Source organism: Rhamphochromis sp. 'chilingali' (genome assembly GCF_963969265.1).
Source record: "Rhamphochromis sp. 'chilingali' genome assembly, chromosome: 2".
NCBI classification, from domain to species: Eukaryota; Metazoa; Chordata; class Actinopteri; order Cichliformes; family Cichlidae; genus Rhamphochromis; species Rhamphochromis sp. 'chilingali'.
Genome location: NC_137930.1, coordinates 38,098,481 through 38,120,809, shown reverse-complemented (window position 1 = coordinate 38,120,809; position 22,329 = coordinate 38,098,481). Strand labels below are relative to the sequence as shown.

General features: G+C 38.8%; 2 protein-coding genes across 2 annotated transcripts in view; both read right to left on the bottom strand.

The window, feature by feature from the left end:
• Positions 1 to 10,114: 10,114 nt before the first annotated feature.
• On the bottom strand, positions 10,115 to 15,859 carry tdgf1 (teratocarcinoma-derived growth factor 1). Its single transcript, XM_080875472.1, has 6 exons — positions 15,504 to 15,859; positions 15,357 to 15,412; positions 13,514 to 13,801; positions 11,840 to 11,954; positions 11,464 to 11,573; positions 10,115 to 10,484 (listed from the first exon to the last, which is right to left on the bottom strand). Exons 1-6 carry the CDS (start codon positions 15,524 to 15,526, stop codon positions 10,375 to 10,377), a joined length of 702 nt encoding a protein of 233 aa, XP_080731598.1. The 5' UTR covers positions 15,527 to 15,859; the 3' UTR covers positions 10,115 to 10,374.
• Positions 15,860 to 15,972: 113 nt separating this feature from the next.
• LOC308392425 (uncharacterized protein) overlaps positions 15,973 to 22,329 on the bottom strand; it is a 23,840-nt gene continuing 17,483 nt past the window's right edge. The window contains exon 6 of the mRNA XM_080875471.1: positions 15,973 to 22,329. This exon is cut by the window's right edge and continues 2,818 nt beyond it. The gene's annotated coding sequence lies outside the window, so the exon portion shown is untranslated.

Here is a 22,329-nt window from a genome sequence, read left to right as displayed (position 1 = left end):
CTCTCCATCCTCCGTCCAATGCTCTTCTTCTTTTAACTCATCTCCACCTTGTTGCTTCCTCTTTTCACAAATAAAATGATCTCTCTGCTTGTTGTTATTCATCTTTCTTGTTACTTCTGTCCCTTTACTCCAGTCTGTGAATTAAGTAAAGACTTTTTCATATAGCAGAATAAAGCCTTTCAGCCATCATCATGTCCACCAGCCAGGATTAACATTAAAAGGACTGACAGGTGAAGAAAGAAACATTAATCACTGCATTACAAAGGAAACTCTCAAAAGCTGATATATAGTGTCTGCTACTGAAATTATTACACAATATAATATACAGAGATAAGCAACATTTTAATGATGGAGTTCATTTTAACTCTTGTGTGCTGGACATAATGTGGTTCTTTGGATTTAATGAACAGAAGACAAATCCTTAACCTAAATCAGATGCAGAAGCTGTTTAATGGGATCTCTACAATACAGCAGGAGCATGAATATGAGATCCCACAGCCGCCCAAAGGGAAGCAATAATAACTCTGTTTTCATTTTGTCAGTGATTTGTAGCGACTCGCTGCGAATAAGGGAGCAGCCGAAAATAGCTTTAATCAGCAGTCGGCTAACAAGCTAATTAAACATTATGTTGTCATCATCATTAGTAAATAAATTCATTCATTTTAAATTGATGTGAACTTAGTTGAACTTTAGCTAATAATCAGTTAAAAGGTATTTTTCTTCTTATTTATTTAGGACAGTGCATGTTAATGAACATAAATGTAAAAAAAAAAATTACATGAATGTAAACATACCAGATTATAGCCAAGAACTAATTTCCATCTGTTGTCCTTAAGCATAAAAAATAGACATAATAATTCATAAAAATTCATCATTCATTCATAATAAAAACTCCATCACCAAACTTACACATACACACCAGTTTGTTTGTTTTCATGAAACGGAGACCACAAGCACAATACAAACATCAGTATTACATCTTCCTGTCCTAAAGTGCAGTAGGTAGTGTCTGAATCACTTAAAACTGAAATTGGCAGAATCAGAACCAAATTAAAATTGATTCAAGAACTTTTAGAAGACTTCTTCGCTATTGCATTTTGTGTCATATATTTATAATAGATGCATGTTAAATTAGAACCTAAAACACTGAGAGAGAGTGTCTTCATGTTTCCAAGTAAAAAGACAAAAACTAATCAAAATATCGTTTTGGATACAGACACTGGTTCATGGTGGTGTGGAGCAGCTTTTCAGGATTGGCAAAGCTATGTAGTCTCCTACTACTCATTAAAGTGTTATCACAACACATACTACCAGCTGTGGATGAATTATGTGAGCCATCATTCCCCACATTCACTGTAATAAAGACACCGCTAAGCACATCACATTCATATGATTTTCTGTCTGTCAGTTGGGATCTGATGCACAGTAGTGACTGACACGTAATGTATTTACTTCAGGGAAATTACTGTCGCTGCAAATGGGGGAAAAGGCCTGAAACTGTGCAGTAAAATCATAAACAGCTGCGCGGGGAAAGAGGGTTTAAGTCTGGCTCTCTTGTACAGTGTGTCTTTGTCCTGTCTTTCCCCCCCTCACTCCGAAACGGTCACAGCAGACAGCTGCCCCTCCTTGAGAGGTTTTTCCTTCCCACTCTCGCCACAACACTTGCTCATAGGAGGTCATTTGATTGTTGGGGTTTTCTCTATATTATGGTAGGGTGTTTACCTTGCAAATATCAAGTGCTTCAAGGTCACTGTTGTTAATTGTGGATATAATAAAACTGAATTAAACTGTTGTGTGTGTTGGGGTTTTTTCTGTGATTTAGGGAAACAAAACATATGTTGCATCATGCTACGCGACAGAACTCAGACCACCAAAAAGTTAATGGACGTTAACGATGTTTATGTAACTCAAAGTCTCTCCGGTCACAAACAGGATGTTTCAATTTTTCTGTTTCTATTCATCTGTCCACAGTCATATGATTACACAGACAACACTCAGCAGTGGACATGAAGACGCAGATGTCACATGGCTTAACTGAAAGGCACCAGGATCTTACCACAGCTTAGCTGTCTTTACATACACACAGAGAGAGAGACAGAGAGAGTGAGTGTGTGTGAGGGCTGAGAGTCAGCTAAAAAAAAGACTATTGCTAAACATTTATTAAACTACACAATAAGTATGTATAAGTGTATTTACTTCAGTGCCTGTCTGCTTGTTTGTTTGCAGAAGCAGAAATGCAAACTGGTTGCCTCTCTTGTCAGATAATTGAGGCCACAACTCACATGAACTCACAGCGCAAAAATGAAGATAGGAAACATGCCGCCTGGTCTGACGAGTCTTGATTTCTGCTGTGGCATTCAGATGGTACAGTTAGAATAACATGAAATCATGAATCCATCTGGCCCCTTAGTACCAATTTAACATTATTTTGGGGGTGTTTGTTTGCCTTTATTAGATAGTTTAGTGAAAGTGGTGAAGAAACCAAGCAAAGGGCCTTGGATCACAGTCAGACATGGACTGCTGCGTTTAGCCTTTGGCATATGGGTGCTTGCTCACTCTGTGACCTAAACTGGTGCTCTATTTTAACATCTTTTAAACACAAAGTATAGCTGAGTGTTGCTACTGACCTTGTTGGTCCCTTAATGACCACAGCGTACCACCTTCTGATGGCTGCAAACAGCAGGATAAAACACTATGTCGTGACAAACTGGTTTCTTTAGCATAACGCTGGGATATAGTAAAACAGGAGAGTTGCATCACGGATGTGCAGCTAAGAAATCTCTAGTGTGTATCTGATGTAATAGTGTCAATTTGGCCACCTGAGAAATATTTCCAACCCCTTGTTGCATCTATGCCACAAAGTGGTAAAACATTGGTTAACCTGGTTGTTATTGCCTGTTGTTCTGTATAGAAAATGTGCGTAGTCATAGAAAGTAATATGATTGGCCTCGTTATTTGCAATTTAATTGTATATAACTTTTTTTTTAGGCTGACAGCCACCATCCACTTTGTGTCACAAAACTTGTAAAATCCTGTTTACTGACTTATTTTCTCAACAACATTAAGCAGGGATTCAAGCAGGGTCAAGAGTGTTTGAAAGCGGCCGGATGCAGGTTTACACAAAGGCATCTTGGGCATGTCCATCTTTTGTAAACATTCAGTAGATCCATCCTGGACTGGTCACCAGTCCATCACAGGGCCCAGCTGAGGGTTTGGGTTTGAATCCACCACCTTCTTGCTGCACCACCGCGCCACCCAACGATGGTGTGTTTAGTTTTACAGTTTTCACTGTTATTCAGTGATGAACTCATATATTATTTCCTGACTCACTGCCATCTACCCCCTTTCATGTGCGTGTGGCTGCTGACAAAATCCCTCAGCAGGTGAGTCATATGGAAGGCATGACAGAACTCTGATACGGTGTCAGACACGTACATGCAACAATGAGTTTTTTTCAAATCCACCCAAACAGCTGATCAGCACAAGAGAGCAAACTTCCCCGGCAGGATTAAAACAGCTGACAGTAGCGCGTGTGTGTTTGTATCAGTTAATAAAACTGAATGTTATTGAAGGACCATTCCACAAGTTTTACACCATCTGTGAATTTAGTATCAGAAACTGTGTGACTGTGAAAAGCAGCAGCTGCAGTCAGTCTGAGTTCATGCCAGATCAGTTATCTTGGTTTTGTACCTTGTAATCAGTCATGTTCATGTGGAAATGTGAGCAATAGTGGAAACATTGTCAGTGTATGCTAGGAAGCTGTCAGACACACAGTCAAAAATCTCTCAGACTGTCAGGCATGCTCTGGTTAAGTGATCCCACTAAGCCAGTCAGATGCTTGTAATCAGGTGCCTGTAATACAACAACACCTCCCACTAGTCTTTAGCACCTAAACCAAGCCAAACAGATTTTAGTGCCTAAAGCTAACAAAATAGTTTTGTTGTGCCAAATACTTTTTAGAATCTGAACACAACGAAGTAGATTTAGTGCTTAAATGTAACTGAGAAGTAACGAGTACCTAAGTCTCATTATTTTTAATTAGAAAGTCTAAAAAAGTGTGAGATTCAATCTGTGTCTCATGGTGTGAACTCATCAGTAGACAGTGGTTTTGTACCTGCTATCTCTTATCTTAAACAGCTCTGGAGCAGGTTAGGTCTGTAACAGATGTTGTCATGGTGATGTACTCCTGTTTTCATAACCCAAAATTTAGACTGGAAGTTACCTCACTAAGATTTCAATCGTGCTTCACAGTACAGGCCTCTGGTTCTGTTATCTTTGCATTGTCCATATCATTAAAGTCCAAGCTTCTGAGTCCAGCACTGGAGTCATACTTGATGAATATGTAAACAGCCTGAAGGTTAATTTTTCAGTGTGCAGCCTGTAGTTGTTAGCAGAAACTGGCTGCTGCCCGGCTTCTTCTTCTTCTTCTTCTTTCTTCAGCTGCTCGTTTTTGAGGTCACAATAAACATCATCTGCTTCCATCTCACCCTATCCTGAGCATCTTCTTCTGTCATACCAGCTGCATGTCCTCCTTCACCACATCCATGACCTTCCTCTGTGGTCTTTCTCTTTTCTTCCTGGATTGCAGCTCCATCTTCAACATCCTTTGTCCAGTTAATCCACTGTCATTCCTCTGTACATGTCCAAGCCATCTCAGCCTTGACTTTTTAACATTGTCTCGAGGTTCCTCAACCTGAGCTGTCTCTCTGATGTACTCATTTCTAGTCCTGGCCATTCGGCTCACTCCCACTGAAAATTTTAGGAAACCATACATCACAGCAGGTGTCACAACCATCGTTAAATCTTTCTCTCCTGCTGCTCTCCTGTCACACATCACCCCTCACACTCATCTCTACCTGCTCCACCTTGCCTGCACTCTCCATTGCTTTGGATGTCTGATCCCTCCTATTCAAACTCCTCTTCCTTCACTATCTCTACTCCATCCATCCTCACCTATCCATCTGTCTCCCTCTTACTCACACACATGTATTCCCCACCTCTCCAGGTTCTCTTCCACCTGCTCACTAGTCTTAATACAGATCACAATGTTGTATGCAAGCATCTTAGTCCACAGAGACACTACAGCAAACAAGGATGGGTTCAGAGCAGATTCCTGATCCACCAGGACTCTCAAAGCAAGCATCACATCTGAAGTGCTGTTTTTCAGCATGAAGCCACACTGCTTCACCATACCTAACCACACCTCCTCACCACCTCTGTTTCCTTCACCTACATATGTAATGTACAATCTGTCCCTCCAGGCTCTTTACCACTTAATCCAACTTACTCTGGAGTTCCTCTTTCTCTTCTGACATGTGACCCATGGGGCATACGCACTGACAACATTCAACATCCACACCGTTTTCAGCTTCAAACTCATGATCCCTTCTCACCCCCGCCCATGCCTGGGTTGGCTGCTGCTCAGCTGAGCTCCGTTTAAAGATAGAACTTCAAGTCTTTAATGAGGTAACATATTCATACTAAAAGAGCTGATAATTTGTCTTTGTGATTGAAGTAGTGTCACGTAGAGTCTCCAGGAGCACAGAAATACAAATGTGTCTGTTAATGCCGTTATCTGCAGTGCTGCTATCAGCAAATAAAGCTGTTGTTTGAGGAACCTGGAGAGATAAGAAGCTCACCACAGTTTCCTCCTCATTACATTTATCTCTCCACTCTCCCTTTTCCAAGTTGTTTACTCAGCTCAGAAACTAGATTATAAAACCTTTTCTGAATCTTGCACATCGGCTTTATGTAACAATACATGAGCATTAATGCACTAAAGTCACAGGAGAACATGGAAAAGTGGTATAAAGACATTAAGCATTCCTCTTCTCTTTCACATCCCCCTTTAATCCCCGCTCTTCCCTCCTGCTGCTCCTCCTCTGTTCAGACCCCCTCGCTCCACTCAGAGCTGCTTAAATCTGGTCCAATCCCTTTAACCTTTTCTCAGAGGGGATCAACAAACAGAACATCAACATTAATTTTCACAGGATCCAGAATGCACATCAGTTTAGACTGAAAGCTCCACTGGAGATCTGCCCAGAGATAGAAACAAAGCTGAATGTCTGAGAAGGTCTTTGCTTGGGAAATCACATTTTCCAGTAGTTTTTTCTTCCTCCAGTTGGAAGACTTACTTTAGACACATTTTTCTTTGGAGTAGTCCAGATAACAAAGGAGAGATTACACTCAGATAACCATGGGATTAAACTATGAAACCTCCTCTGCTTCTTGACAAAAGCCCTGACATCCGTGTTCTTTCTCTCCTCGTTTTCCTTTTAAGTAGCATTTTGTACCCCATCATTTAAACTGGAGGATAAGTAAAAGCAGCTACCTATAGACAGGCTTGCAGTCGAGGAAATAAACTAAGCAGATTTTAAAGTCAGTGGAGTTTTCAAATAATGAAAATAACTAATCTCACAGAGCTTTACATAGTTCGGTTGAGATTTTAACTGGATTACAAACTGAATGTTTGTAATCCCGTGGCAACGATAGGAGGAAAAAACTCCTTTTAAGAGTGAGAAACCTTTAAGAGAAACAGGCTGAGGGAGGACATCTGATGGCCTCGAGTGGCTGTGGTAAAAGGAGAGTGAAAGGAGGAAAGACGAGCAGTGAGAATTAGAAACAATAAACATTGTGCAGGGTGGTGAGGTCAGTCCCTGCAAAACAAGAACCAGAGCCAGAGATATCAGCAAAGATGCACAGGAGAGAGGGAACAGTAACGAACCACATGATCAAGGGGACAAAGTTTACAACATGCAAAAGTTGCAAATGAGCTGCATGAAACATGAAAGAGAAGTGAGCAGAGGCAACGCGTTCTCAGCATAGTTTGACACACAGTTCTCTTTTGTCAGCTTCTCTATGCTCTCATACAGAAGGCCTTAAGAGAGAACAATTGAGGCATACGAAGTCTGCATTAAGAGGCTCGAGGGGCAGTGGCGTCAGACATCTCATGATTATCAACTGAGCAGACATTAAAGAAGGATGTGACAGACGAACGTCGCTTTCATTAAATCCCATGCACCATGAAGACCCTGTGCCTAATTGACACACCCCAGCAGTTTGGCCAAAACAGCATTATTTTATACTATAAAGAGGAGAGGTTCACCTTGAATTGCCCGGGAATCCAGCTCAAACTGTAGCTCTTTAAGTTTTCTCATTTACCAAGCAGTGCCTCAGAAGACCCGAGCCACTGCTTGCAAGATTTATAGACAAGAAGCAGGATTTCAATCTCTGCTCTGACACATTTGAAGCAGTGCAGAGACCTAAGAAATTCTGTTATATGTTCATTTTTCTTTGTTCTTTGTTGTGACTCTGCTTTCTAGGAGACCAGACTATTGATGCTTTTGGATAGGAAAAGCTTCTCTCATTTCTGTATGGGCATATATCTTTTGATTCGCTTTCTTTTTCAGATGACAGACTTTGTAACCAATTTATCTCTGATTTCAGGATTACATCATGATGTCTGACAGGTCTCAGATTTTCAGAGAGCACAGTCCAGGTAAGTGTTAACGCTCACCATTTTTCTTCTTTTTCAGCTAAATCATTGGTTTTATCTGCATCTAGCAGAGGTGTTTCAGGCACATCCCTTTTATTTGTCCCTTGCGGAGATAATCTATGGAGCAGTTGTCACCTGGTGAATTAGGATGGTGATATTGTCATCTGCATAATTATGTTACAGTGTAGTTGTTTACTGTGGCTCAATGAATGCTAGTAAGAAGGGGTGCCCCCTGCCCCCTTGCCCCAAAACACCCACAGAACCCATTAACTCTGGTCTGTCCAACAGAACTATAACTGCAAGATTTAATCAGACCAGGAGAGAAATTTTGCCTGAATCACTTTGTAAAAAAAATAATTAAATGTTGGATTCTCTTATCACCAATGTTTAAATGCAGCTTTTTTCAGTAAACCTTGTTGATAAAACTCTGCTCCCAAAGCTCAATTTCACACAGTTCTTTCTACTCTTTGTACTGCATGATGTCAGTGAGTGCAGATATCATCTGCTGTGAGCACAGAAGCCCCTCCCTTATTACATTTCTTTAGAAGCAGCCAATCAAAAGAAAGTTGTCTTAAAAATGGCTTGTGGGAGACAAGACATGATTTAAGAAGCTACACCACAGACAGTCTAAGACAGAAATTATTTTAAACCATAAATCTAATGTAGTACAAACCAAGAATATAAAATCACTAATGAAGAAACTAAAAAATGGAGCACATTATGTGAATAGGTCTCCTTTTATCACAGCGGTCACAGCCCTTTGGTGGCAACAAACTTCAGACTGACATTTATCTAAAGCAGGCATTATACTTTCTGCATCCGTGGGTCCGCTCAGATCCCAGTGATGTAATTTTCATCATCAAACAGTTATTGCAAGAATCCACGTAGATGTCCACATGCCGGCTTGTTTTCTGATACTGCACGGACTTAACACTGTAATGCAACAGCTACCCGTGCTCCCCAGGCTGCAGACTTCACATGTCAAAAGAGTGTAACAGGTCTCCAGCTGTCCATGTCCACCAGTTTAATATAGGTTTAAGTAAGCATTTGAGGTTATATTGTATTAAATAGACAATGTTTCATAGTGATATATCAGTAATACATATACATACATGTTTATGTATGTGTATATATATATATATATATATATATATATATACACACACACACACATTCTCTTTTATGTTTACTCTCCATGAAACAGTTTGTGAATTTAAATTTGGAAATATTCCCACTGTATCCCTGGAATGTTTAAGTACGGTAACCAAGAATAAGCCTAAGCTGTCAGTCAGAGAACAATACAAACATGTTTTTTTAAAATACTCCTTTAGCACATATTTATCTAGGGGTTACTCCTTATCTAACTGATAACTAAGACCTCCCAGGGTTACAGAGAAAGTTGTTATTACGAGGTAGACATGTTGCTGGTTGCACAAACACCTGATTTTCAAGTTCCCCTTTAACTTGCTGTTGGGATTTGTTTTGGGTAGGTTTACAACACTAAAGCACTAAGCTGAATTCACCAGGGTGCTTCATTGTGCCTCCTGGACGCCACATCACCAGCAGCCCCTTTTCACACAACCTCTAAAGGTCACTTATCTTTTTTTAAAAAAAAAAAAACAAACAACAGCTATGTGTTGTAATAAGAGTTTGCACAAACAACACAACATTGTTTTTTTTTCCAAGGGAGGACAGTCTTGTTCAATGAGACCTCTTTTTTTTCTTTTTTTTTTAATGAAGAGTTTATTTTTATAGCTTCCAAGGCAGACAGATACTGTAATGATTGTTTAACTTTGATATAAATTATTTTTTTACTCTGCCTGTTAATTATAGCTGTGATCTGTAGCAGCTGGCAGGGCGACAGACTACAGAACAACAGCTGATGTGTTTGTTTAAGATAAGAGAGCAGCAGATAATCAATCCTAACCTCATCAATAAACTCTGGAGATAACAGGCAGGGAGACAACAGCTCCTTCTGAAAATACCTACAGATAATAGAGTCACAGAGATGGAACGAAAGGAAAAGCTGCAATGCAATCATATTAATTTGGTAAACTGAGTGTTATAGTTTAAATGAAGACAAAGCAATTTTCTCACCATACAGACACCATCAGTGGCACAGTACTGTAAATCTTTAATAAACACAGTGCGTACATGTTTATATTTAAGGACAAAATGTCACACTGGCTGAGTTGGTGTCTTCTGTCTTTTTGCACAAAGTGTAAAAAACAGAAACTCTGTATCATCTTTTACAAAGAGAAAAAAATCTAGTGTTTAGTAAGAGATCCTAAAATTACCAAAGAAAAAATTATATTTTTCATAAAAATCTTATGTACAGCTTCCTTCACATATTTCATTTCTTCTTCAAGACATCTGACACATATATGGGTATAGAAACAAAGAAATAGGGGTACATGGTTTGTCTGAACGAGAAGAAGTTCTGAATGATATATTGAACATTTTAATTGGGAGAATTATGTTGGCTGTATGTTGGGTCTTTTGGGTTGAATCGCGTTAACTTGGGAGTTCAGCAAATCCTTCAAAATGCAAACATTGAAAGAGAAAGGTTAAGTCTACTGAGCTCTTAGTGCTCACACGAGAAGGGGGTATAAATAGATCTGGTTAGGGGACAGGGTGGCCTGTGGATCCCTATAAACCACAGCATCAAAAAAAAAAAAAAAAAAAAAAAGAGAGTCCCCATAAATCAGGACACAGTCCAGTCCAGCTACAGTTCAAAGTGTGTCTCTTCCTTCTGGATGCAAAATGATAGATTTCAGAAAATCTGTTTCTGTTACGGACTCACTTCTGATTTCAAGCTTTCAAAAATATCCTGCTGAGGCTAAGACACAGTTTCACATAAATCCAGGTGTTTCAAGGCATCAGATGAAGAAATACAAAGGAGAAAGCAGGATCAGATAGAAGAAGAAGCAGCCAGTGGGAATCATCCTGACAGCCGATGAACGATACCAGCGCACCTCATCAGAATCATCTGGAAAACAGAAACAGGAAAACTGTCATTTTGAGTAGAATTAAAGTTATGATTTGTTATCATTCTGTGTCTCAAAAGCCTTTTCACTAACTGTTTTATGGCCTTATTTTATGTTCTGTAGTTGGTCATTTTTTAAGGCCCTGTTTATTGCAGAAAAAACACATTTTCTCTCAAGAGGGCTCATCTTACACACAGCATGGTCACTTTACTTTTCACCCAAACCTGGCTTTGTACTGCACGGTGTCTCCTTTGTTATTTCTTGTGTTAGAAAAAAAGATGAAGAGTGGATTGTACTACTGACGGGCTAAAGAACCAACAAATATATTTTCTGCTTTTAATACTAAAAACATTTTGGGAGGGGGAAAAAAAAGCAGATACTTGCAGAAAAGGCATGAGGCGCTATCAGCAAAAAGAGCTGGAAAACTGCACAATTCTTAGATTAGAAGATTTAGGATGTCTGTATGTTCAGCAATGATAGGCCAATTTATCCAAAGTGTTGGCTTTAGGCTATTTAGAAAGTTGGCTAAGGAATTTTGAAATAATGGAGCTCATGATAAATAAAATAATCACTCAAAAAGCTGCAGCTACTCATACTTCAAAACAAATGTTGGATAAGCTTTATCTTAAAAGTGCTTACACGTTGTCATTGTTTGTGCTGAAGAATGCATTGCCTTGAGTTGTAAATGAGTGGGTGGGGTGAGAGTTTGAATACGACACTTACACTTGAAGGGAATTGTTTTTGTTGCAAGTCTGAAAAAGTGTGAACGACAGTTTTCAAACTGTCTGATGGCCATCAACAGCTCATCCACACAGAAACAAAAATAGCCCTCGCTTACCTGATCATACATCTAAAGGACTGAATGAACCACATGGAAATATACAAATACAGTCAAGACACGCGGGCCCTCTAGATTCTGAAAAAAAGCTAAACCTGGTCTGAACTGCAGCAAGTCTCTATTTAGTCCTCATTGGATCTTACCACAGTCTTTATGGAAGACTTTGGCGAAGCAGTGCAGCGTGCCATAACCACAGCGGCAGTAGGAGCAGCCCTTTTGAACCCACTCGCCGTGAGGAATCAAACCACAGGTCCTGCACACAGATGACCGAAATTAAAACCACTCCCAAGCACTTGATTCTTTAAGATATTTAAGATTTTTTAAACCAGTGACATAAGAACCATATTGGTGATAATTTCTGGTCATAAAACAGTCAGAGACATTGAAGACATATTCTCAAAGTCTCAGTTAGATTAGACCAAGTTGGCTCAACCAGTATAGTCAATATTAATTTGCATTTTAGAGTAAGTAGAGCATTATACAGGAGCACACATCTAATATTTTTGCATTCGGGTTTACCTGATTCGTTGGTCATACTCGCAGGTTCTCCCGGTGAAATATGGAGGGCAGGCACAGAAGCTGCCCAAGATGCAGGTTCCTCCATTCTTACAGCAGCTTCGACTCTGTTCAGCACCTCAAAAAACCCAACAAAAACAGATATTTAAATGGGAACCAACAACAAATCCATCCAGGTCATTTACAATCTAACCTGCATCCAATTCCTCCTGTATCTGTAAGTCACTTTGCAGACCACCTCCACGCCAGCTCCTCTGTTTCTGATTTTACCAATATCCTGGCGGTCTGCTGTTATCTCTAACATCTAAGGGCACCCTGCTACTGCTCTTACCACCTTTATGCTTTCCATGTATGAAGGCAGGAATGTGTCCCATCTCAAAACTGTGTTTCTCTGCTACTTCTGTAGCAACTATACAGAAGAATTAACAGTCCTGTAATTAGTAATGGAGGTCTTTACAGAGCTGATCATCTCTTACATGAGCTTTTCAGAAATATTGATCATTTTAAGTGAGAAAGGAACAACAAAAGCAACAAAAGTGTGATTAAATGAGTGCTTGCAATTATAAGTGTGAATATAGTCTTAATCTAAAGTATCTTATAGAATGATTATTTTAACGTTTCTGCCAGCAAATATGTTGAAGTAAGCAACTCTACATAACTGTACAAGAGCTGGGCACATTGGGGATCTATACTATTTTCTTCAATATTTTGTAAGAATTAGATACAGAATATGGAGCTTGTGTCTGCAGAGCCATTAGGGATATGCCTTTTTCATATGAACACCAAACCTTATGTATGCATTTCATATTTGTCCAGGTAAATCTGTCTATATGACCTGTAAGCTCCATTACAGGTATTCAGTCCAGTATCATTAATTATACTCAATATATAAAACTTTCTTGTGTCTTCGTTTTTCTGATTGTCTTTCATGGAGTTTTCATTTAACAGATGAACTTAGACTTTCTGATTTTAAATTTTGTAAGATTTATTTTTAGTATAGTAAGACTTATTTTGTGTTTTAATTTGTTGTTCAGGGTGCCACTGCTGTGCCCTCAGACCTCAGGTCAAGCATTTCTTTTTTTACTGTATCGGTATCTGTGAGATAAACCAGAGTCTCCAGCTGGCAGCACATTCCTGTGATCCTCTGCTTCACATCAGCAAACACAGAGAGTCTGAACAAACCTCCGAAAATGGCAGAAAAACACTAGAAGTGAACCAACAACGGCCCACACAACCACGCCTTTTAATTAAGGGGTTTGTTTTAGTATCTATTTGGATGGGTAACAATGAAAATTCATTTGAATTCATTTTATTTTAAAAGCTCTCACTTAAATCAGAAGAGAGAATATACTGTTTTTATTTTAAACAATTGGCCCTTTGATCAAAGACTTTATTTAATCTGAATAGATGATGTTGCCCATTACCAGTTTTGTTTTCACAGTTTTTCATATGATGTTTTATTTGAAGGTATATGACAGCATAAGACAACAAAACTTTCTGAGCAACTGGAAATATATCTTAAATGCATTACAAAAAAGAAATCCTGGGGAAAATTACGGAACAGCATCAGGTAAACTGTTTTAGGTAAACTGCTGAATTCTTTCCTTCATTGGTTTTTGGGGTTCGTCTCCCCCTTCTGTCTACATCTGTGTGTGCATTACCGAAGTGTGAACTTACTGCTGGTCAGGCCGATGAAGGGCAGTACGGCGCTAGCGTCACGGTGTTTACGGTCCCCGTTGTTTGGTGACCTCACCTGGGTAAACTGACCCAGGAAGTCCTGGGAGGTCTGTAAGGATTTCGCCAAAGAAGAAGAAGAGGAGGAAGCAGAGCTTGAAGGAGGAGAGGAAATGGAGGAGGAAAGAGATGAAGTTACTGGAAGTGAAGGAGAAGAGGTAACAGAGGAGGAAGGAAGAGCGGGCATCGTAGGGAAGGTGCCTTGAGTACTGCATTTGTCTCCTTTGCAACCTGCAAAAGAGAAACGCAACAAATTTTAAATGTCACACAGAGCAAAGGCAAATGTGAGCCAAAGAAACTGACCCATAAAATAAAATCAAAGGAGATTGTGGGGTATTGGTCTGACTGAAGTCCCACTAACATCAACATAACGTTACAAACTGAAGTGAAAACAAGCATCAACCCTCCTGACAAGCAGACCAGAAGGTTCTGCAGCAAAGAAGTTCACTACAACCAGGCTTCTTTGTGTTAGCTGACTCAACAAAACCTAAAACCCCATTCAGAGATAAAGGGTACCACGACAGTGATTATCAACTTTCTCTTTTAAACTGGGCTCTCCGCTTTGGGCACATTCAAATAAAGAGGAATTTTACACATCATGCAGTTCTTCTGTATAAAAGGATCCCCACGAGTGCCATCTACTCCAATTAAAAAAAATGCTATTATAGAAAACACAACAGTAAAACTCAACACTGTTGCCAATAAAACAGATTCCCGCTGCAGAAAACTGTTAAAGTGATGATTTCGTGCACAGGGCAGTAAAATACACGCTTTCATTTGAGTTCAACATTTTAATGCTGATTGTGCTCTAAGAGCTACTGTTTACATGAAACATTAAAAGTCACTGTGGGTGTTCTGTGCTCTAGCAGCTACAACCCCAGCCGATTAAAATCAATTATAACAACATTCAAACATGCTGTTCAAATACTGCCACTGTTCACTGACAACACAATACACAGTTTGAGCTGCTTTATGAAGTGGTACAACTTGTGATGTTAGTAAGGCATGGTTTAACAAGCTGCACAAATAAAACCCTCCCCCCAAACATTTTTGATCACCAGGAGCTCATATTTGTATCACATGAATTAATATTCTGAATCATGTGGCCATATAGGAACTGATGACAAATTAATGGAAGAAAACAGTTAAATAAATGTCTGAGTAAAGCGCTACAGCTCTGCATTCCAAGTCTCTGCAGTCTACTGACATTAGGAAACACCATTCTTCTCAATTTTCTAATTTGGTGATCTGATGGTGGTGGTGGTGGTTTACACAATCAGTCCAAAAATCTATTTGGAGGGCTATTCCAGGTAAACTGCTGAATTCTTTCCTTCATTGGTTTTTGGGGTTCGTCTCCCCCTTCTGTCTACATCTGTGTGTGCATTCCACAGGGCTATTCCACTCTATTCCATTTTTTTCTCTCATATTCTATTCTAGACTCAGCAATCAGTATAGGCAGTTTAAGGGAGAAGGGACCTGTGGTGGTGACCAATTATATCTTACACCAACTTAAAAGAAAAAAAAAGTTTTTTGTTGGCCCTAAATCATAAATGGAACTCGGCCCAGAGTCCCAGAGACCGGAACTAGACAAGTGACTCCAAAGCACGGCAACAACATGACCCCTACTGCATCATATCCACCAGATTCCCGCACTGCAGGGGTCAGAATTTAGCAACAGTTTGTAATTGTGGAATTTTCCAATTAATTGTCACATTTTTGTTCTTATTAGAAACAAAAAACAGACAAACAAGCACAGATGACCGTATGTTGAGTGTGATGATCAGACCTGAAGCAGACACAGCAGCAGCAGACTGGACACACATGAAGGCGCAGAGCACAAACCTGGAAACAGATACATTTGGTTTAAAACAAGTATTTAAAAAAACAAAACAAAAAAACAGAGCTATTTTCACAGAGAGTCATTTGGACTTACTTGAGCATCTCCTTCCAATTCATTTTAGCGAAGTGGTGAAAAAAAAATTTAAATAGTAAAAACTCCAAACCACCTTCTTGATTTCTTGGCCGTTCTTCAACTCACAGTGGAGGAAAAAGTACAATAAAACCGCGAATAGCCGAAGGTCGAAAAAAATTCCCTGAAGTTTACGTTTGTAGCTCCAGAAGTCAGAGAAAAGTATCCATAGACATAAAACCAACTCAGACGCTGAGAACCTGAGCAGGTGCTACTCCAAAATATATTTTAAAAACTCCGCTTTAAAAACTTCATAAAAGCGAAAACGCCGTATAAGAATCTAGTGAATCCTCCTCCGGCCTGAGTCTCCCCCTCGCAGTTTTGTGTCTCTAAAACTTATCTTCTGTCCAGGTGATTCTCCTGCAAGGGGGAGGGGCTCCGGAAGCCACGCCCCCTCACGGCCGTCTGGGTGGAGGTGAAGGTGGAATCAACAATACTGGGAACTGGCTGAAAGCTGTTCTGGTGGCCCAGAAAAATAACGTGTTTCCTAATTTAGTTATCAGGTAATTGGTTTTGTTTGCTGAGCTTTGGATGGACGAAGAAGAATTAGATGGCTCTTACCCACGTATGTCAAGAAAAGTACAGCAATTCACTCAAAGCTACTTCATGTGGAAATGGGTTTTGTAAAATGCTTCACATGCTGCACAAAGAAAGAAAATTTTGGAGAGCCAGAATCTCTCATCTGTTCTACACTGGGTATAAAATGAGCCCAGTGGTTTTTATACTGGTGGTGATTTTAAAAAAAATGAAAAGAATACTGGAAAAAGAAAGGTTAAATTACCACAAACATAAAATTTATCTCCTAAAAAAAGAAATCTGCAGAGTAGCAAGCTCCTGTAATTGTTCAAATAAAACCTCACCTTATATTTGAACAAAAGGAACGTTTATGGCTAAAATAATATGAGAGGAAGTAACTAAATGAAAACTTTTTGAAGTTTTTCAGGTGTTGCTGAAAATGTTTGTTTTTTTTTAATTGACTTTATTTGGATGGTCACCAGGACATAAAGACAGGTGCACATAAAGATTCTTCAGTTTAACTTGATAAAAACATAACATATAGATAAAAGCCTTTTAGTTTAGGGGTTAATGTCTAAGAGAATATTACTAGGGTGACTTAATAACTGATTTTAAAGGTTTAAAATTTATTTAAAGTGGAAAAAATATTAGTATATAATGATTTTTCAGCGGTTTTTGGGAAGCTGACATTGAGGCATTAAAGAATTAAAAGATCAAAGTACTTTTAACCATCTGTGGTTCAGTAGATTCAATTCTTTGCTCATATAAAACCTCACAGGCCTTCTTTCTTTCTTTGTTTCCTCCACCTCTCTCGCTGACATCCCCCACTCTCTCACCCTGTAAATATGCATATTAACCTCACCTTCACATGTTAATGACCCTGCTCCTGAAAGGAAATCCACCTAAACTGAAACTTTCAATAGTGCACAACAAGAACACACACACACACACACACACACACACACACACACACACACACACACACACACACACACACACACACACACACACACACACACTTCTGTATCACACTTTCTTAAGCAGAAAGAAACATATAGAAAACATAGAAATCTGTTCTTGGTATAGTAAGATGCTTAACTTTCAGCCGCTGATTTTTGGGAGTAAAATACCTTTTTAATAAGTTTTATTTTATGGGTTTTATAGTACTTTTAAATAATTTGGTGAATAATTCCAGGTTCTCCTAAATGTAATTTGGTAAATGTACAAAATAAAACAACTTAAAACCACTCCATGCCCAAAAACCAAAATCACAGCATTAAATTTAATTGCAAAGAATGGCTGTATTATTAGTCATGAACTATTCATTTATCCAGGGGTAAATGCTTAAACAGATGTTCTGATTTCTTCTCAAAAACTCTGCTTGCATTGTGATGAATGGTTTCGGTGGCCGGTGGGTGAGGCGTATTCAGTGAGAGTGTAAACAGCAACAGTCATATGGCTCTAAGTTCTGCACACTGTTTTTTTTTTCTGCTCTGCGTTTTGGTGCATTTAATCTCAATTTAATCTTTTTTTAAATAGCTTTTTATGTCATTTCTGTGCAATAATATTTGTCCACACTTAGATCACAAAATGTTTGCCACCAACTTAATGGAGCAACAAATGCCAAAAATATCCCAAATGGTGAAAAAAATCTTCATTTAAATAACCTCAGTGATTTTAGAAAAGAAGAAGATTTGGAAGATGCTGAGTTTTCAGAACATGAGGCTTTTTGCCTTCACTGGATGGGACAGTGCAGACAGTAGTGTCGGGAGAGAGTGGGAGGGCGAATGACACACAGAAAATGTGAAGGTTCTCTGTCATCCAGGTCATGGTAATCTAAGGAGCTTCACTGATGAGAGGCGAAACATCTTCAAGAAACTTAAAGAAGTCCATTCACTTTTCTTTCCCACCTGCTAAGATCACACAGGTAATGGTCTGGGGCGGACTCAAAGCCAGTATATGGGTCACCTGCACAAGGTGACCGGCTATGGTATGTAATCAGACAGTTTGAAAATGATGATGAGTCTGGCTGTAACTCAGCTCCAAAACAAGTCCATCAGAGCCAGAAAGTGAAGCAATATGGATGTCCAGACATGGTACTCAATGTGTGGGCAACTTTTTCCCTCAGATACCTTCTAGAAATTCATCTGTATCACAAATTGTTCTCTGATCTAAATTTTGCTCTAATCCAGTAGCAACAATAACAGCTACAATGTGTATGTGGACCCAAGATAGTCAGGAAAACACAGTTTATATGAATCAACACACAAATATGCAAGTTGTTCTGTGGGTCTGAGTTGTACAGAGCAACATGAATCTGATCAAATCAGACATCATGTTTCATCTAACTTGCAAAGCAGCAGTAGAAAAGCTCCGTTTGTTGCCTGTATTAGCATTAGAAGCTAACAGACAGACTGTAAACAATGCAGAATGAGTTCATTTGAATGACCTCCTAGTAGCAGTCACCTCACAGACAACAAAGCTACAAATCAGTTGAAATGCACAATGACAGCTGGCATCAAATCTAGGGTGAGCAGAAGAATATGAGTTTTTGGTTAACTTCCAGGAAGTTCATATAGTTTATTTATTTATTTGAAAGGTAACAGTTTCTTCTATGTTCTCCTAATAAATACAAAATGCCATTTTTTTCCACTTGCAAGTCAAATGTCATTATAATGAAAGCTAAACTCCTAATATATATCAATAATAAATATCGCATAGATTACATAAAGCATCTTTTTTTGGTTCTGGTGGTCACAGATGAAGTAACCAAACTATCCAAAACAGTATTACAGCTCTGCCCCACCCCCACTCCACTCACCTCTGTTAATCTGTCTCTACTTTGAGGACAGAGGGGCAATCAGAGGTGGAAATGGGTATTTTGTAATCTGCGCAGCATCACAATGCAGACTGATCTCATGCTAATACACAGCAGGAGAGTCAGCAGCAGGAGGGGAAGCCCTGATCTGAACACTACAGGAAATCTGCATGTGAAAGCTCACAAAATGCAGGGAGACTCGGAGGGGTAGAGGGAAACTTTGCAGGCTACAAGTTTATCATTATATAATGATGAAGAGAAGCTGTGGAAGCCATCTCCTGCTGTGGAGCCAGAGAGAAAATAGAGCACTGAATTATTGGACACCCTTTTTGTAAACTGCACTTGTGGCGGTTTCACAGTATTTGGTCTCTATTTGAGATAATAATGGCCATTCACGGAAAGTGATTTATAGGTTTAATATGAGTCTCAGAGTCTTTTATCCATCTTACCCATTCCAGACTGACCAGCAGTCTAATAAGAGATACATATTTTACTTATTACTCCAAATTGAGTTCATTATTTATCACTTCCTTCTAATATTATGTTAAGCGCTACATTATTTATGCTTATTTATCTTTTCCACTCTCACTGGTGTGTTCTGTGCACTGTCTGCTGGGCCTGTACAGACTTCAGAGGTGAGCCAGACACTATTAGGAGTTCAAGGTACTCTGTCCTACATACAGATGAACCTCATGGAGACAGAGCAACATCTCCCTCTAGTGCCTGCTTTATAAAGAACAGTCAGCACAGAACTGAAAGCAGACGAGTGTTTTTCTCAACCTGGGTTTGTGCTTTTGTTATTTCTTGTACCATCACAAGTTACAGCAAAAGTTTCCAAACACATTCAATAAATTGATTTTGCTCTCTGTTTGAGAATGCACTGATGCACAAACCTAACAAAAACTTTAACACTAGTCACTAATCCCAAAGGACACTCAACTATGTTACTCCTCAGCACAAAAACACATTTGCAGTGTAATGCATTTGTTATGCAGTCTAAAGGTATAATGAGAAAGGCTCCACTCAATCTACAGCAGGCGGTGCTGGACCAAGTGAAGGACCTCGGCCATCCCAACAACGGACTGTTCTCTCTGTTGAGGTCAGGAAAGCGATTCTGCTCCCTGAAGACCAAAACAGAGAGACTGAGGAGGAGCTTCATCCCGCAGGCGATACGGTCTCTCAATCACACCACCACATAGTACTGACCCACACATATGGTTTTTACACACACACTGGACATTCTGGACATTTGTTTACACTAGTGGCCACTGCACAACTACACTGCGTGGTCATCTAATCGAATCACTTTATCACTAAGTCACTTAAATAAATCACTTTAAGCATATTTGCACTGCACAAGACACTTACACATGTGGATTGCACAACCCTGGACATTATATTTCTTAATTACCATTTAGTACTTGTACAGCTGCTGTTGTTGTTCTATATTTCTTCATATATTCTTATACATTTCTATATTGTGTGTTTGTGTATTGTGTATTTTGTTGTACAGTTATTTTATTTTTAACTTTAATTTTTATATTTTATTTATTCTTTCCTAGTGAAATTTACCCTTCATTTTAATTTTCCTATTTATTTCCTATCCTATTCATAGTCGTTTTTTCTTTAGGTCACGAGCAGTTGTCTAAGTATTTCACTGCATATCGTACTGTGTATGTGACAAATAAATTTTGAATTTGAATTTGAATTTGAATTTAAATCCAAGATCCAATTTAAATCCACACTAGAACTCAGTTTGGGTCTCTCTTTTCCTTCCTTTCTTTCTTTCTTTCTTTCTTTCTTTCTTTCTTTCTTTCTTTCTTTCTTTTTTTACTTTTAATGATTTCTCAAAATACTTTGGATAAACTTATTTCAATTTCTAAAGACAGAGATTTTGATCTGCACACATGAAGCAGACTGACATCAGTCTTGACCGCTCACTCTCAGGAAGAAACTAAAATACTGAAAATGTGCTTATGTAGTGCTATTAAGTGTGAATAAGTTGTGCGAAAACAAACACGCAGTTTTTTTCTGTAAAATTCACAGTTTATAACTTTAATAAAAGTTGCAGTTTGATCTTCACTGTATCACAAAAGAGTGCAGTAAAGACGCACATCACCATATAAATGTTTAAGACTGATCTCTGCACAGCCTCTTCCATCTACACAACACCAATATGACATTTTCTTACTTTAAAAATCAGACAAACCTCAGTCACCTCTCTTAAAGTGCTTCATATTTTACCCCGTCAGTACATTGTGTTAACCAATTACAGCCATTAGCTGCTCACTGCTTGGCTATTGATTTTTATGTTTTGATGTGGGGTAAATTGTACATCTTCACAACACCCTCAGAGCTTTGGTGTCTAATGACACAAACAGTCTAGCAGTAGAAGGCAGTTAGCAGAAATTTAGTAACACAGGATGAAAAAGCAGCTATAACTGTAAACGTGAAAATAATAATATGTACTCTTATAGCAGGACACTTCCTTGTATGTTATCATTTTTAATATCAAATTTCTAGTGTCAAAGATGAAGATTTTATAAAGTTTAATCAAATGATGCTCTGGAGCATCAGCAAGTGAAGAACCCATAACATTTTATGCTTTTGATCTGGATAACTTTTTAAAAGTTAAATTGTGAAATTTATGCTGGCCTTTCTGGAGGATATCCTCCCTGAGTGTACTTATCAAATTAGTTTAGCATCGAATGCTGAGTGTAAAGAGGCCAACTGGCATTTGGCTCCTTTCCTACATTCTTCTTAAGCTGTCAACCACTTTATCTTTGTTTCAACCACTGCATTTTTAGTCCAGTACTTGTGTAATTTGGCACTTCTCAGCCTCTCTCCCTGTCTCCCCTCTGTATGAATGGCTTCTTGACAGCCACCTTTCCACTGAGACCACTTCTGATGGGACTTTGGGAAACAGGAGATGAATCAAATGCCAGATGCAGGACACTGGATAAAGATACTGTTACATATTGTTTTCATTTTCTGCACCTTCTTTGTCCTCCATTTGATCAGTTTCCTCAAAGTTGTTAAGGACACTCTGCACACCATGTCAATATAAGCCATGTTTTCCATTAATAATTGTTTGTTTTGTGCAGAAATACTGTTTCATGAGTTTTATTAAATTATGTGTCTTTGTAACAAAAAAACTTTGTAAAATAATGCTTTAAAACTGGTTCTTTGCTCAGTTGTTATGCATAGGTTACACTCTTTTATCCATTGAGTTAGGTGGCCAGTGTTAAGTGGCTCGTGCTTAACAAATACACAACAAAAAATAATTTCTCTGAAAATGGGAAGGAAAAGGAATGGACTGAAAATGACTGAAAAGAAAAACTCTCAAAGACCTTAAGAAAACCTGGAGAACTCTTGCTGAAAGCCACTGATAATGAACTGTGGATTTCCGGGCTTATGTAAATGCTATTGTTTTTACCGACTGAGAGTTGGCTAGCT